The sequence below is a fragment of the Alternaria metachromatica genome (genome assembly GCF_023757995.1).
Source record: "Alternaria metachromatica strain BMP 0045 chromosome Unknown scaffold_2, whole genome shotgun sequence".
Lineage (NCBI taxonomy): Eukaryota > Fungi > Ascomycota > Dothideomycetes > Pleosporales > Pleosporaceae > Alternaria > Alternaria metachromatica.
In genome coordinates this window covers 2,136,631-2,151,378 of record NW_026055493.1, presented here as the reverse complement: position 1 = coordinate 2,151,378, position 14,748 = coordinate 2,136,631, and the positions used below count along the sequence as shown (strand labels likewise).

At 52.8% G+C, this 14,748-nt stretch overlaps 4 protein-coding genes across 4 annotated transcripts; all 4 read right to left on the bottom strand.

Moving 5' to 3' along the window:
* Window positions 1-592: 592 nt before the first annotated feature.
* J4E83_001541 (uncharacterized protein) lies at window positions 593-3,897 on the bottom strand (the record flags this gene model as incomplete). Its single annotated transcript, XM_049328497.1, has 3 exons — window positions 593-728; window positions 781-3,809; window positions 3,892-3,897. The coding sequence occupies 3 exons, from the start codon at window positions 3,895-3,897 to the stop codon at window positions 593-595; spliced, it is 3,171 nt and encodes a 1,056-aa protein (XP_049193015.1).
* Window positions 3,898-7,327: 3,430 nt separating this feature from the next.
* On the bottom strand, window positions 7,328-8,377 carry J4E83_001540 (uncharacterized protein; the record flags this gene model as incomplete). Its single annotated transcript, XM_049328496.1, has 1 exon — window positions 7,328-8,377. One exon carries the CDS (start codon window positions 8,375-8,377, stop codon window positions 7,328-7,330), a length of 1,050 nt encoding a protein of 349 aa, XP_049193014.1.
* Window positions 8,378-9,543: 1,166 nt separating this feature from the next.
* On the bottom strand, window positions 9,544-10,433 carry J4E83_001539 (uncharacterized protein; the record flags this gene model as incomplete). Its single annotated transcript, XM_049328495.1, has 2 exons — window positions 9,544-10,282; window positions 10,429-10,433. The coding sequence occupies 2 exons, from the start codon at window positions 10,431-10,433 to the stop codon at window positions 9,544-9,546; spliced, it is 744 nt and encodes a 247-aa protein (XP_049193013.1).
* Window positions 10,434-13,723: 3,290 nt separating this feature from the next.
* Window positions 13,724-13,979, bottom strand: J4E83_001538 (uncharacterized protein; the record flags this gene model as incomplete). Its single annotated transcript, XM_049328494.1, has 2 exons — window positions 13,724-13,926; window positions 13,976-13,979. The coding sequence occupies 2 exons, from the start codon at window positions 13,977-13,979 to the stop codon at window positions 13,724-13,726; spliced, it is 207 nt and encodes a 68-aa protein (XP_049193012.1).
* Between the last annotated feature and the right edge of the window lie 769 nt (window positions 13,980-14,748).

Genomic DNA, 14,748 nt, shown 5'->3' with positions numbered 1-14,748 from the left:
TGTATGTGATTGTTACTGTAGGTGTGGACGTAAGTGCTACATGGTTGCGTGCTGGAGGAAAGCCCTAGAGGCTTGATAATCAACATCCGTGACAGGGCAGTACCAGTAATGCTTGGCATTTCGCCCCACGGTCTCCCGAGGTCGGCATCCATGACTAGCAAGATCGCCTTACACAAGGATGGATCTCAGCAGATGCGCTGCAGACTACATCAGTGTAGGAATCGAACTGCAGCTAGATCGTAGGGTAATGTAGCTTTCTCGATGGTTTACATCTGAGCTCTGGGTTCTAGATCTCGTACCGCGTTGACGCCGACATTATCCTCACATGTTTCAGAAAGAAGGACAACAGAACAGCGCGAAGGTCGTAACGGAGATTCTGCCTCGTAGACAGCCCAGAAACCTTTGTATGTATTCTCCAACCACGTGTATGTATCTTCGTGTTTGACCCTTTTGAGATACTGTAGGAGGCAGTGGATGTTGTGAAGTGTCTATTCATGCAAGCTATGCTCGTCTAATTCATGTGAAAATCATCCCTGTCGGGAACCGATCCACTATCCAGTCCGTCGCTATCTTCAACCGAAGTGCTGAATGACTACTTCAACTTGACCATGACGTACGGGATCTCAACGTCCTCCTCCTTCTGATCTTCAGCTGTTATCTCGAAGATAACGTTCTTCTGGTGCTCCGGTACCGGCTTCCTGCTCACGTGCTCCACAAGCTTGCTCATACTGCCTTTTGTTAGTAACGCGGTGTATACGACGGGGAATCAGTGAAACTTACGTAAGCGGCATCCTGTCCTTCAACTTGGATGGAGGATAGAATGATGCGTAAAGCAAACTGACGCCAGAGCTTATCATCTGAATTGACAGACCCTTCTTCTCGAAATGCGCCACGAAGTCCTTCAAGGGGATATCATCCACCTCGAAACGGTCCCATAGCTTATCGATCGTAACTTCGCCATCGTGCCCTTGATATGTACCCTTCGGGCTAGCAATCGGCTCACTGAATCCAAAGAATGGCAAGGCTAAGTTGATGAAGCCGTTCTTGTATTGCTCAATGTCCGTCTTGCCGTCGATGATCTTGTACAGCTCAAGGTTGACGAGACCGGTGACCAAAGCCGTCGTGGTGGCGATGGCCGGGATGATCTTACCAGCAATAAACTTGGTCTTGTGTCGGTCAGCCTGCTCGATCTTGTAGTTCTCGGCACGAAGGTTGCTGGCAGCAGTGATGAAGTCGATGTGGTGGTTGGAGTCATCATCCTTCTCAAACTCGACGGGCTCAAGCTTGAACCCGGCAAGAGACTTGGGTGCCGGCAATTGGCTGATGATGCTGTCGAGCGACTCATTGTCGTCTCCACCAGCCTGGTTGGCATTCGGATCTGGCTCCTTTTCGTCGGCCTGGATCTTCACTGTAGGGTCGGGCTGGAAGTCGGGAACGATCATATCGTTGAGAACTTCGACGTAGTGCTCCTTGGACGCATTTGGCTTGATGCCGTAGTTGAATGCGTGTAGGGTGGCAGCAGCTTCCACGTAGGTGAAGTGAGTTGGGTTTGAAGAGTCAAACTTCGATGGGTCCGGCGCGCGCTTGGGTCCCGACCAGAATGGCTGACCGGAGCCTGTCTTGGAGTCCTTGGGAAAGTTGTAAAGCAATTGCGCAATCGCGTGGTTGTAGTTCTTCTCGAACTGATGACGGGCCCAGATGATGCAGTCGTCAAACGACAACGGCTTCTCCGTGACCAAGAATTCCCGCAGGGTCTCCAGAGTCTGCTTCTCGTTACCAGACTGCTTCAGCGATGCGCCAAGGTAGTCCGGTTGTGTCAGGTAAAGGTTGACAATCTCCGGACCCTTGACAAACAGCGAATCGAACGACTCCCGCGCCCAGGCAATCGTGTGCTCAATTCGGTTGGGGAAACTCCTTAGTGTGCACATAGGGAACGACTTCTCGGGTGGATCTTGAGATGAAGAGTAAGACTCTGTGATGAACGGCAGAACAACCTGGGTGTTGCCCTTGGTACCGAGAGTACCGCTGTCGAGCAGAGGCTTGCGGAAGAATACGCATCGTCGGTCGACGTATGTACGCGCCTCTACGTTGTCCAGTGCATTCGTTACACCGTCCAGGGAATTCCAGAACTCTTCGTTGAAGATGTGCTCTGTCTCCGGGCCGACCTTGTCCTGTAGTGTCACGATCTTTCCGCTGAGGTCAGGGTTCATAACCTGGACTGCCTTTGCGGCAGCATCGCTCTTTAGTTTGCCAACATCCGCTGGTCTGAACAAAAATTGTCGGTTCAAGTTGCTCTTCTCGATTTGGTCGTTGTCAGTGACAGTGATCTTGCCATCAGGGCCAGTGCCAAGACCCATCATCGCCCAGTTCTTCAACATCTCGCAGCCGATGGCACCCGCACCAACGAGGAACTGCTTGACGTTGCTGAGCTTCTTCTGGTATTCCTGTCCCAATACAGCGATTTGACCGTCGTAGCGCGAGCCAATCGGAGCACACTGCTCTTCCGAACGGGTTGTGGAGGTAGGGATCGACTCTAGCGAATCGAAGTAGAGGAACTGAACGATGGGATGGAACTTTCCAGACACTGACTTCAAGACTTCCTGAGCAGCCATGCCACCAAAGAAGGCAGCGACGGGACTGAGGTCACCACGAGCCTGGTAACTGAGCTCCTTGATGAGCTTCTCATCCAGCTCGACCTTCTCCTCGCCCTCATTTGCGATTTCTTGTGCAATCTTGAAGAGCTCATCCGCATCGGCTTCGTGGTGAGGACGTGGGAACTCGCCCTTGTGGAGATTCGCAAACTTGTGGATGGCCTGGATACCAACATGGAGCTGTTGCGGTCGGTCGAACTTGGCGAAGTCGGAGATGAGAAGCTCGGGCTTCTTGAGCTGCTTGCTGAAGGGCTCAAAGTCGATGATCTTGGGCATCTTGACCTGGATGAACTGTCCTCCCTTCTTGTACTCTCCGAGGCCAGATACATCGCCAATGGAGAAGGTGTAAGGCCCCTTGACCTCAATCTTGCGAGGCGCACAGCCGTTGAGGCCCTCCATACCCTCAACTTCTGAGAATGTGACCCAATCGCCATCCTCCAGGCCGTGTCTTGTCTCGTCTAGTGCCGAGACAATACCCTCCTCATCAATCCCGGCAATGATGCCGTTGTTGACATTCTCGCCCGTCGGATCACCGATGGTGAAGTTCTTGCCGAAATCGGTGAAGATAGTACCGAACAGTCCGTATGTGTCGGTGATGACGACGTAGATGCCGTTGTCGTGGCAGTAGTCTGCGATCTTGATTTGATCTTCGAGCCGAGTGTCGGTAAGGACAATGACCTGGAACTGCTTCAACTGCGACAAGTCCGACGTCAGATCTCCTCCGCTGAATTCCTGCACAGGTGTGTATGGGTTGAGTTCGGAGACGCGCGGTACGGTGACGGAGGCGCGTGGCTTTCCCACATCGGCGGGCGTGAGGAAGAACTGCGACGAGAGGTCGGCGAGAGCGGCGGGCTTGGGATCGTAGAGTGTCAGCGACTTGACACCAGCTAGGGCGATGTTCTTCGCAATCTCGACACCGAGACCCCGCAGACCAGCAACGAGGACGTTGGAAGAGCCCATGCGCTTCATGGCCTCATGGCCCAGGACATACAGCTGCCTGCTGTAGAGGGACTCATCGATGTCGCCGTTGTTACCGGACGCTTCCTTGAGCTGTTCAACGGCAGTGGCAGGGCTGTCGACCTGCATGTTTTCCTTGGATACGTTAGATTGCGGACGCAGAAGTGTGAAGTTGGTGAAAGGTGTAGAGTGGCGGAGACGCTGGAGACGCCGAGTACATGGTTGCAAATGCGGACGCGCAACAGAACAAAGCGCAAGTTAGTAATCAATGGGGCGGACTTACCGCCATGGCTTTCTCTTTCTTGCTGGGACGAGCGTCCTTGTCGACGTGTTTCCGCTTCCCCAGTTTGCCGACGGTCGTGAAGGCTGGACGCTGTCAAATGTGGCGGTCGCGGGCGCCTGGCTCGAGTGTCGCGGGGTACCCAGGTGTAGACTGCTGTTTACGGATGTGAAGAAGGACAAACGAGATCAACAGGTTTGTCGCTAGAGTGGGTTGAGTGTGGAGGTGTAAATGGAAGGAAGGCAAGGGTGGAAGGCGCAGCAGGGAGGAGGTTATTACGTGAGTACTTGTCACGGCGAAGGTGCTGGAGCTCCACCTAGCGCCATCCCACTTAAATCTTGGCGCAATCGTCACTTCCGCATGGGCCTCGAATCCACTCCTTCACCCCATACCAGGACAACCACCTTGCAGTCTACATTAGTGTGAAAACGAAAGTCCACAGACTGCTGAGGGCGATGCAGACTCTTGGGCGATTAATTTCTATGGTCTGCTGAAGGCAGATTTCACCCCCTCAACGCTTGGCCTACTTTAGATTTCCACGCGACTGCTTACTTCCATTCACAAGGTATGATCTCCCTGTTGATTCCGACTATCCGTGAAACGCACCTCACATCCCCAACATCAAATCATGATGTTCACCAAAGGTTCACTTCTGATTTGATGTCTCCGAGCCTTGCGTCGGTCAGCTCCGCCACACTACTCAAGGAAGGCGCAACGATACCTACGCACTGGCATCTGTCGCATTCTAAATGGTATATCTTCTTCGATCGCTTCCTTGCTCTACTTTCTCATCAGTCTATGCACTCCCGAACAAGCTTATCATAATACTCACGGTATGCTTGTCGTAAACGCCGTTGTTGCCAAAGAGACACCAGGCCAACGGCAAGTTGGAGCAGACCAAACACGATGGCTGCGATGGTATCCGCAGACTGGTTGTTCAAAGACATGAGCGTGTAAGGTTACTAGAAAACCTCCTCAAGAATAATGGAGTCAGCGAGTATCTGCCGATGGGAGCGTTTGAGGGCTCCTCCTATCTTATGTATACTTTGACATTGTACTTTTGAGTGCGCAGTTCTCGGATTTCCGGCGAATCCGCAGCGGTCAGGACCTAACAGCATGTCAGTCTCGGAACACCTGGCTGTTTTGTACTTTTGTATGTGCCATAGCTCAGGCGCCGAGGATACAGAATTGTACTTTTGCTGACGTCCACTTGATTGGCTCAGTGTTCCACCGGCCATGCAGAGAGGCGTTTTCTATGCGCATGCAGGCAACCAGGGTGGCTCGCAACAATTGTACTTTTGTCGCAACCAATGGCATTCAACTGCAGCTCAGCCTGGTGTCACGGCCTGGCTCACATATAAACCACCGCCTGAACCCACCGTCTACTCATGAGTATGGCGACACTTCCTCTCTTCTCTTTACATTCGCGGAATAATCAAGGACCTTTCTAGTCGATACTTTCTACTCGATCATTGCCTCTGGGCAATACGCATCCCCTTCTTTGCTTTTCGAAAGTCTATACTACTATGGATCTCGACTGGCACCTGATGCCAATTTCTGAGGAGGAAGCCCCGTTGTCACAGCCTCCTCCTCCGAACCCCATCGCAGATGCACGTCCGCGAAAGAAGAAAGCGCGAACTCTGCGCGAGACTGACTGGGAGCCGTACAAAGACAGAATCATACAGCTACACCTCACCGAAAAGCGACCTCTGTCGGAAGTCAGAATTCTGATAGAACAAGAATTCGGTTTCAACGCTGAGTATGTTGAGTAGCCTGTACTCAATGGTGTCTAGGCTGACTGTATTCTCAGGATACGCCAATATAGGTCTCGTCTGAGTCAATGGAAGCTCGACAAGAACATCAAACCGGACGAGATGAAAGCAATCGTCAGACACCATCAACAGCGAAACCTCGTCGAGACAGACAAGAACGATCTCAAGTTCAGCGTGAGAGGCCAGGGAGTCGACCCTCATAAGATTGAGAGATGGATGAAGAGGCACAATGTCATGGATAGCATGCTGTACGCTCCCAGCCCTGACGCCAGTAAGTAGATTCTTGGGCGCATCGTCAGATACTTGATACTAACAAAGGGTAGCAACGCCATCTGCTGTGAGTTATGCGACGATGTCCGAGATCGGCTCTCCGGGAACACAGTCGATGCTTTCTCCTGGTGTTATGCATGATGTCGATTTGACAGTCGAACACGTCCCCACAACACCTCGACAGATCATCAGCAGCTTACCCACTACACCACGCCAACAGACAGACTACGCCTTGAAATTCCCGGGATGGGACACCACTAATCCACTGGCCGCACTTCATCTTGTTAAAGTGGATGACGAACACCTCTTCGCACGATGGAGATGTAACTTCAACGTGTACATCAACAGCCTATTCGACTTCCGCAAGTACCTTGAAAGCACCTGGAGCCATTATAGCAATACAGAGTGGCCCCAGCATGTACGGTTGAACCAAACCTTCCCGCTGGCGCACCTGCGTGCAGCAATGTTCTTGTGCAGACAAAGTACACAGGAATATCTCTGGATCACTTCAGGAGTAGGTAATGTACCCTACAACATGCAAAGGGATATTGATCTGATCGTCTACATCCGTCACGACCCCCATACCAACATTTTCGGTGTCAGATTCACATCTCAAGATTGGCAAACACGGAAGTCACTACAGCGCCCCATGGGCTTCGAGCTCGTGTCGGGCAGCGGAGTGCAGATGTGCAAGGTTGCTCAGGGGATATCCTGGATGCCCTTAACAATCAATTTCGTTAGGCTGCTGGGGTGGCGTGTGGTTATTGCTGATGAGTCCGAACTACAGCCCTTCACATGGCCGTCCAACGATGACGATGTAGAAAGGGCGCAGTTTTTCATATCACATTTTGCATGGCGCTGCCGCGGGCGGCTTATTCTGACAATATCGCGATCACTGCTTCAATAAGAATGTTGGAAACCAAACATAATATTCACAGTTCCTCTAATTCCATTTCCATATCCATTGCATTCATATACAGCTTCCCCAGCATCCCCATTCCATATCTCATCTCATATCCACGCATACGCATATCCTCATTAATCGCATACGTCGGAAAAGTTAAAAAGTCGAAAACCAAAAAGGACATAACACATTCGTCGCTTCGCAGTCGTGAGCGAGCTCGCTTCAAACGCCCAAATAACGCCAGTAGGGCTGACTCTGTCGAAGCCCATGTACCCACGGATAAAACCACCCATGCCATAAGGTACCAGCACGAGGCCAGACACAAGAACTAGAAAGCAAAAAAGACTTTGTACAGTTTTGGAAAGAGATCGGTCGGTGGATATCCGACTATCGTCTCGATGAGTGGCGTGTTCGGCGCGTGTGGCGATCTGAGGAACTTGCGCTGCCTGGGTGGTTGTTAGCATCTTATCTTTCTGAACATAATGCGATTGGGTTACTTACTTGAACTTGTGTAGTCGCTGTACATGTATGATGTTCCACTGACAGTGGTGCTCTTATCGTCGACCTTGTTGTCGTGTCTCCTCTTGAGACCCAACGCAAGCGCGAGACCACCTAGTCCGGCAGCGAGACCCAGACCCTTCTTGCCGGTGCTGTGCTTCTCAGAGCCGGCGCGCGAAGGACGGGCAGGGCGACCGCCTCCGTACCAGGTGCGTCCGCCAGCAGCGCCGCCACTGTGGTGGTGCTCTTCGATGTAGGTCTCCTCGTGGGTGTGCTTGCGCTTCTTGCCGAAGCCGAAGATGGCGAGGAGGGTGTCGAAGAGGGCGCGAGCGCAGCAGAAGAGGCAGAGAAGGAGCAGCAGCAATATACCAAGGATAACACCGATAACGATACCGGCAATGGCACCGCCACTGAGTCCGCCGTTGCTCTCTTCGGTTGCAACAAGGCCGCCGCCTGCTGCGCCGGTGGGAATGGGTGTTTGGAAGGGCTGGGTCGCGGTCGGGGTGCCGGTGTAGGTAACGACTACGACGCCTGAGCTAGTTGGACGAAGAGGGGCACCGGGTGTGATACCTCCAGAGCTGCCGCCAGCAATCATCGCACACTGGCCGGCCTTCAGACAGTACATGCCAGAGTCGCAGCAGATTCCGCCGCAGGGGTTTTGCGAGTCGCTGCATGTGGCTGTCGCTGTCGCTGGTATGTAGGTGCTACGCGTCTCGGTCTTGGTGACAAGGCCGACAGTCTCGACGTAGGTAGTAGTGTAGTATTCATAGTAGCCGCCTGCTGCTTCAGTGTTGGCACCACCGCCGCTGGTGTCGCATTGCGCCTGGTTGGCACTGTCGGTGTAGCATTTTGAGCCTGAAGGACAGCACAACCAGCCGCCGAAACCACAGGGGTTGGCGCAGTCTTGCTTCTTGATCAGCTGGGAGCTGTTGTGCAGCGAGGCGAACTCGTCAAAGTGGACGGGGTAGGGCTTTGCGAGAGCCGAGGGCAGGTAGGCGAAGGCGATCAGGCCGAGCACGGCGGGAGGAGCGTTGAGAAGCCACATGGTAAAGCGAGCGACTGAGCCTCTCCAAACGCAGCAGAGCAGCGAGGTTTGCTGCGAACGGAATAGACAGGACCGTTTGCAGGAATTGGGGGGAAACGACAGAAGAGGCGCGCTGCAATTCGTAGATATCGTCCAGTCGGCGTGGGAGCGGTGAATGGGTGGGTATCGCTGCTGCGGGGTCGATCCGTTGGCTAGCGCGTCTTTCGTGTCTGCTGGCGTGCGTGACTGGTGCCGGCGCGGTACAGGATGCGAACCACGGAAAAGAGTCAGCGATGATTGATCTTGGGTATGGAAGTGAGAGGAAGGTGGTAGGATGTGTGTAATCGTGCAGGAGGAGGTGCGCAAGTAAAAAGGGTACACTTAGAATAATCGTGTGGTTGGAAGCCGCGGGAGAGGCTGGGGTGGTTGGGGACCTTCCAACTCCAACTTCAACAACACCGGGGTTATGCGCTTGCGGGATTTTTGAAACTTGGCTAGACGCGGTAGTGGGCACAGAAGTCGTGTCGTTTTCGTGATGTCAATGACTTCGCTATTCGTGAGGATGTGTGCTGTCTCACGATGATTCTACGGGGTGTCGTACACAGTGATGCTCAGCGCTCGCTCCGCCTCCGGTTCACCCAGCAACGTCCGTCGCGCCATCACCTGGCCATCCTCCTCGTCTCCGCGCACGTTCACCACCACCACTCGTCATAGCAATTTCCCCCAGAAGGATATGCCCGTGTTGGCCCAAGCTAGATGCTTGGCCTTGGGCGGTAGTTCCTCAATCATTCTGCCTCGCGCACTCTGCTGGTTCTGCGCATGCAGCCTGCGACGTCGTGCAGTGGTTTGCCTTAGTTGCGAATAGCTTCTTGGTATTTCTATCGTCTTTCCGCAACATCCGGAGAACTATCAACTTGTCGTTCTGGGAGTAGATTCTAGACTCGAGAGTTCCGGCCGGCTATAAATATCATCCGGTACCTGCAGGGCGCGTGTGATGTGTGGGCCGTCTGCTACGTTGTCAAAATGGGGCCTTGCGTTCCGCACATGCCAATCACTACACCGTAAGTCGACAGCAGGTACGAGCTGTGACATTCAACACTACCGAGGATGGAAGGTCACTTCTGACAGACATTGACAACTGGCACTTTCTTTGCCGACAGCTCTGCCACGTCTACCAGAAGATCTTCTCAGCCCTCCCTGTCCAGCCCATACTCTTGGACCATCTTCTCCGCTGCCTTTTGCGCAATCAAATAGGCCGTAGCCTGCGAGTGGTTGTTCGTCACGACCGGCGCAACACTCATATCAACAACTCTCAGCCCCTCCACTCCTCGAACCCTGAAGTTTTTGTCCACAACTGCCTCTTCATCACTTTCCTTGCCCATCTTGCACGTCCCGCAAGCATGCCACACGGTACCCGCATTCTCACTCGCAAACCGATCCACATCCACATCTTCCATGGAGTCAGGGCCTAGAACCGTGCGCACGATATGCGGCGCGATAGTAGGGTTACCTGTCAGCTTCGTCCATGTGCTGCGGATAGCTTCGCGGAAGATGCGGACGTCGTAGGGGTGCGTGAGGTAGTTCAACGTGATGATTGGCTTGTCAGATGCATTTTTGGACCGCAGTTTGATGGAGCCGCTGGATTGCGGGTTCATGAGAAAAGCGATGAAAGTCATGTAGGTGTTTCCTGCCCCCAATTGTGTACCCGGCGGCCACAGTATCGAGTTGTTGAGGAACTCGTACGCGGGGACTTGGTCTCTGGATAGGAATTCTTGGAGATCTGGCGGAAGCGCAGAGTATTCTTCATACGATTGTAAATCTGGCAGTTTGAGGAAGCCGCCCCAGAGCGACGAGTGCTGCAGAGCGAAAGCACCGGTTTGGTCTTTGGTCCAGGACTCTTGGGCTGCGGCGATGAGGTCGGGATTGCTATCAAAGGCGTATTTGTCGTTGATTGTGCCTGAGACTTCTACCGTCATGAAAGTAAGGACGTGGTCTTTCAGGTGCTTGCCTACGCCGGGTAAGTCGACTTTGACATCGATGCCGAGAGCTTCGAGATCGGATTTTGGTCCGACGCCATTGAGAAGTAAGAGCTTAGGTGAGTCGATCGAGCCACCGCAGATAATGACTTCGTTGTTTGCCGTCGCTGGGGTCCTATCAGTGCTCATTACGTCTCCCGTCGATCGAGATAGTGCACCTACCTTGCCGCCCATCTTCGAGAACGACTCCGGTGACCTTCTTCCCCTCCCATGCGAATTTCTCTGCTTTCGCATCTGTCCATATCTCAAGGTTGCTCGGCGGGTCCATAAGATGCGCGATCGCACTGGTACTTCTCCCGTCTTTACTATAGCTATGTGGAAAGACCATTATGCCCACCGGATCTCCCGAATTAGCATCGAGAACGATCTTCTCCCCAGCCGCAGCCAGCGCCTCCATCTGCGGCACCACGCCCTTCTCGAGCACAGGCGGAAGACCGACCTTTAACTGGCCTTTTGTGCCATGAGCGTTCGTACTCGGGTCAGCGATATGCTTGTAATCCTTTGAGCCGGTAAAGTCATAATTCTCGATGGCTTGGAAAGACTTTTCGACAGATTCCCACTTCCAACTCTCGTCGTCTACCAGGTCACTCCAGCGATTGTAGTCCTCACGACTTCCGTACAGATACACGGCGAAATTCAAAATGGAACTTCCACCTAGGCCTTTCCCCCGCGTGTACGGTATTGTTCTACCGTTCAGAGCGGGTTCGGGCTCGGAGACATAGCCGTGGTCTAGATCAGGTCGGAGCGCTTGCGCATAGTACCGATGGTAGGGTGCGTGGAGGTAATCGCCAGAGGATCTGCTTCCAGCTTCAAGGAGGAGGACAGACGGTTTGCGGGCGGAGTGAGATAGCCGATGGGCAAGAAGGCAACCTGATGTTCCGCCTAGGAATATGTGTGTTAACATCAATTGAGACGTGCGAAGTGAGATAGAGTTTACCTCCTACGATAATGAAGTCGTACGCTGCTACCATGATCCGATTTTGCAATGTACTACAAGGTCAACTATTGAGTGTGCCGTGACTTCCTAGGTCGGGCGACCACCCTCTATATGTATCCTCGCTCCATGCAGTCGCGCTGCACCTCAAGTAACGTGCAGCATCAGTAAGACATGCAGGCCGCAGCACACCTCGCTCTGCGTCGGAGAAGCCCATTGCCACACTCTGTATTTGATTGGTCCCGAGGATTTGGAAGAAAGGCAGGTGCGTGAGCAGCATACGGATGATCTAACTTGGGTTGGGCATTCTGCTCGCATGTAAGGCAACTCGCCAAGCTGGATTTCAGCTTGCGACTGCGCGATTGCGGGGTATCATGGATGTAAGCAGCAGTGGGTACAACAGTTCATGCAGATCATAGACATAGCTCGAGGCTAGCTGAACAGGTACTAGACTGATCTCCTAAGACCTGCCTCACCACCCTTTGGGTCGGTTGACAGATTTCACCAAATCTGATGAGTGTACAATGGGGATAGGTAATGGCTAAAGACTACCCTAATTCCGCTATCTGAAATCATCTTTGGGGATGACATCGGTCATTCTCATTCGACAACCGAGTGACCTCGTTGTGTGTAATCATTGTTGACATCAAACTTGCAGGAATGCTATTCCTCAGCCAGTCTGGCTTTCTAAAAACCCTTTTTCCGTCAAACGCAACCTGTGGCTCTCCAATCTTGGCCGAGGATGGGAAGCACTGCTCGGCATCGCGTTGGTTGGCTGAGCGCCCTTCGTTGTCGGCGCTTGATCCTCGCCCGGCTGTAGCGAGACTTCGATGATGGAGAGGCGAGAATCTTGCGAAACTGCGTGCAACTAGCGCGCGTAAGTCGGGGAGCGAAGCTGCAACAATGGCAAACGAGATTTGGATCGCGATCAGGATATTGACGGCGCTACCAAAGTATCTCATATCGCCTTCTCGTCGTTTGATGAAAGGAATTTGAAGTAAGGCGACGATGCAAACGATGAAACCTAAGCCGAAGACGAGAACAAGGCCAAGCCGTTGCCGGATCCTGAGTTTGGAAAGCTGCCATACGTATGGGATCGGGAGCGCGAAGATCATGCTATCCACAATGCTGTCTCCTATCGCTGCGGAGTAACTGTATAGGGCAGAACTGAAGCACTGGGATCCAGTGAAGTCAAGCCAGTTCCTGGTCCATAGCTTGCTGATATCTTCGCACAAGACTATGAGAACCGTCAGGACTTCGATAAAGTGCGCAAGAGCCAGGACGATGAGGACGTAGCAGCACTTTCGGAGCGATGCCATCCCCGGTGGGAAGATTCGGAGGTAGTAGGCCAAGACCGAAAAACGCGTAAACGTAACGGCAAAGATGTACGCTACGCGGCGTTCGAAGATGTGCTGTTGCATGTGAGTATGGTGTGCCACAGGTACGATGGAAGTCTGACTTGGTAGAAGGGAACTTCCGACATTCGATCGGGACTGACAAAGTGGTCAGTACGGGCCGCAAAGATCTATGCAGCATGCGCACTCACCCCTTACGATCGTAACCCCAGTTGTCATCGGCACTCATACAAGATATGACGGTACGTGCGAGAGCTGCGGCCTGATTACGATTAGCTTGAGTAAATTACAAGATTCCCATAGTAGCAGATTGAATCCGGGCTTCACATACCGTGCCCAAGATGATCAAGATATCATCCGGCGCCATTTTCTTCTTGATCGCTAACCTTGAGTATACTCTCAGGATAACGGTGCTCAAGGCTAGTACCATCAACGGCACCTCCACCGCCAATGCTGTTCTGATGCCTTTAGTCGCATCTCCAGCATTCATTTGGACTATTGGCTGTGCAATTGTGCCGTGCAACCTCTGATCGTCCGGTATTGTGTACATGGCTGGATACATGCAAATCGGTTCCACGGCGAGATAAGGATGACACCAGCTGGTTTGGTCCAGAACATGAAAGCAAAGTAACGTGTCATCGGCAGAAGAATCAAAATAGAAAATAGAGGAAAGGTGTCCGTGGCGGGGCCACTTGATGCTGATGTTGGTGTTCGTACGATGGTCGCCAAGCCTTGACTTCTCCTCCAGCTGACGTGCCCATTGAAGCTTACTGAGCACTTTGCGTAAGCCGCCCTACCAATGAGGAGTCGGTTTCAGCTGTGGGCGCATACGACTGCTAGGCTGTGATGCTGACACACCTCCAATTATCAAATGATCGACGTTGCGAAGCTGCAGGGCATATCAAGTGCAAATTGGCGGTGCCAAGTGGGCGGAGCGGGATACGAGATGAGTGAAATTGAGTGATGACAGCGTAAAAGCCGACACGTTGGTTGCTAAATAGCGGTAAAGAGGCCGATCGGCGGCAAATGCGCTCAATTTACCTCAGAAGACATTGTCAATCTTCTCTGTCTGATCGAAATCGTACGCATTGCCAAATGGCCTGTTCAGATAATTTTTGAGCAGTTGCTCACTCGAAACGTACGTGGCCGCGGTCTGCAGACCAGTCTTTTCGGGCGACAAGCGTTCAGCGAGCTCTTCCGCCAGCTCGACTTCCATCGAATTTCGATACCATGGCGCGAAGTGTACTGTGAAAAGAAGTCAGTTGAATGAATCTCAGACCAGCACGGAACTTACTCATTGCGAGCATAACTCTCGGATCTTCGCTCAGGTTGGGCTTCCCTCCGTGCCAGAGTCTCAGATCGCGAACGATTATGCTACCTTTCTTCACGACCGGCTGAGTGGGTGGCCGAACCTCGCGACGCGCATCGAGCAACTGCTGCTTGATCCTTCCGCTGGCACGGTTGCCGTGTTCGCCTTCTTGGTCGGCAATAGTGGTACTTTGATGTGTACCGAGCCAGACCTCTGTGGAGCCATTCTCTGGCGTCATAGTTACGAGAGGAACGTTTACCACGAGGGCAAAAGGAATTGAGGGGTGATCGAAGTCTGCATCATTGTGGATCGGCTGCGAGGCTGGTGGCGATGACGCAGTTGGTGGTAATGCGGTGTTGCCAGAAATGAAGCGCAATGAAGGCCTAGGACCAAGCGTGGTTGAAGTGACTTGCGTCACGATGGGATCTAATCCAAGGTTAGTATGTGTTTAGAGCGTGGCAGAATTTGCTACGATGGCACGTACTGGCGTAGATTTCGTCACTGAACCACTCCTGGGTCATGGGCGGATCTTGTTGAATGTTTCCTTTGTTGTAGTTGAAGGGACTGTCCTTTCTTGCCTGCAGTTCGAGTGCATCCTGGACCATCTTCTTGTTCAACCGGTCCAAGACTGCATGGTCAATCATGTCTTCCAACACCACGAGGCCATCGCGAGAGAGCGCTCTGGTAGCGATCTCGAGGTTGCGTTGGTTGAGCCCTCCGGCTTTGACTTCAGACGCGGAAGGCACAATGGAAATAGG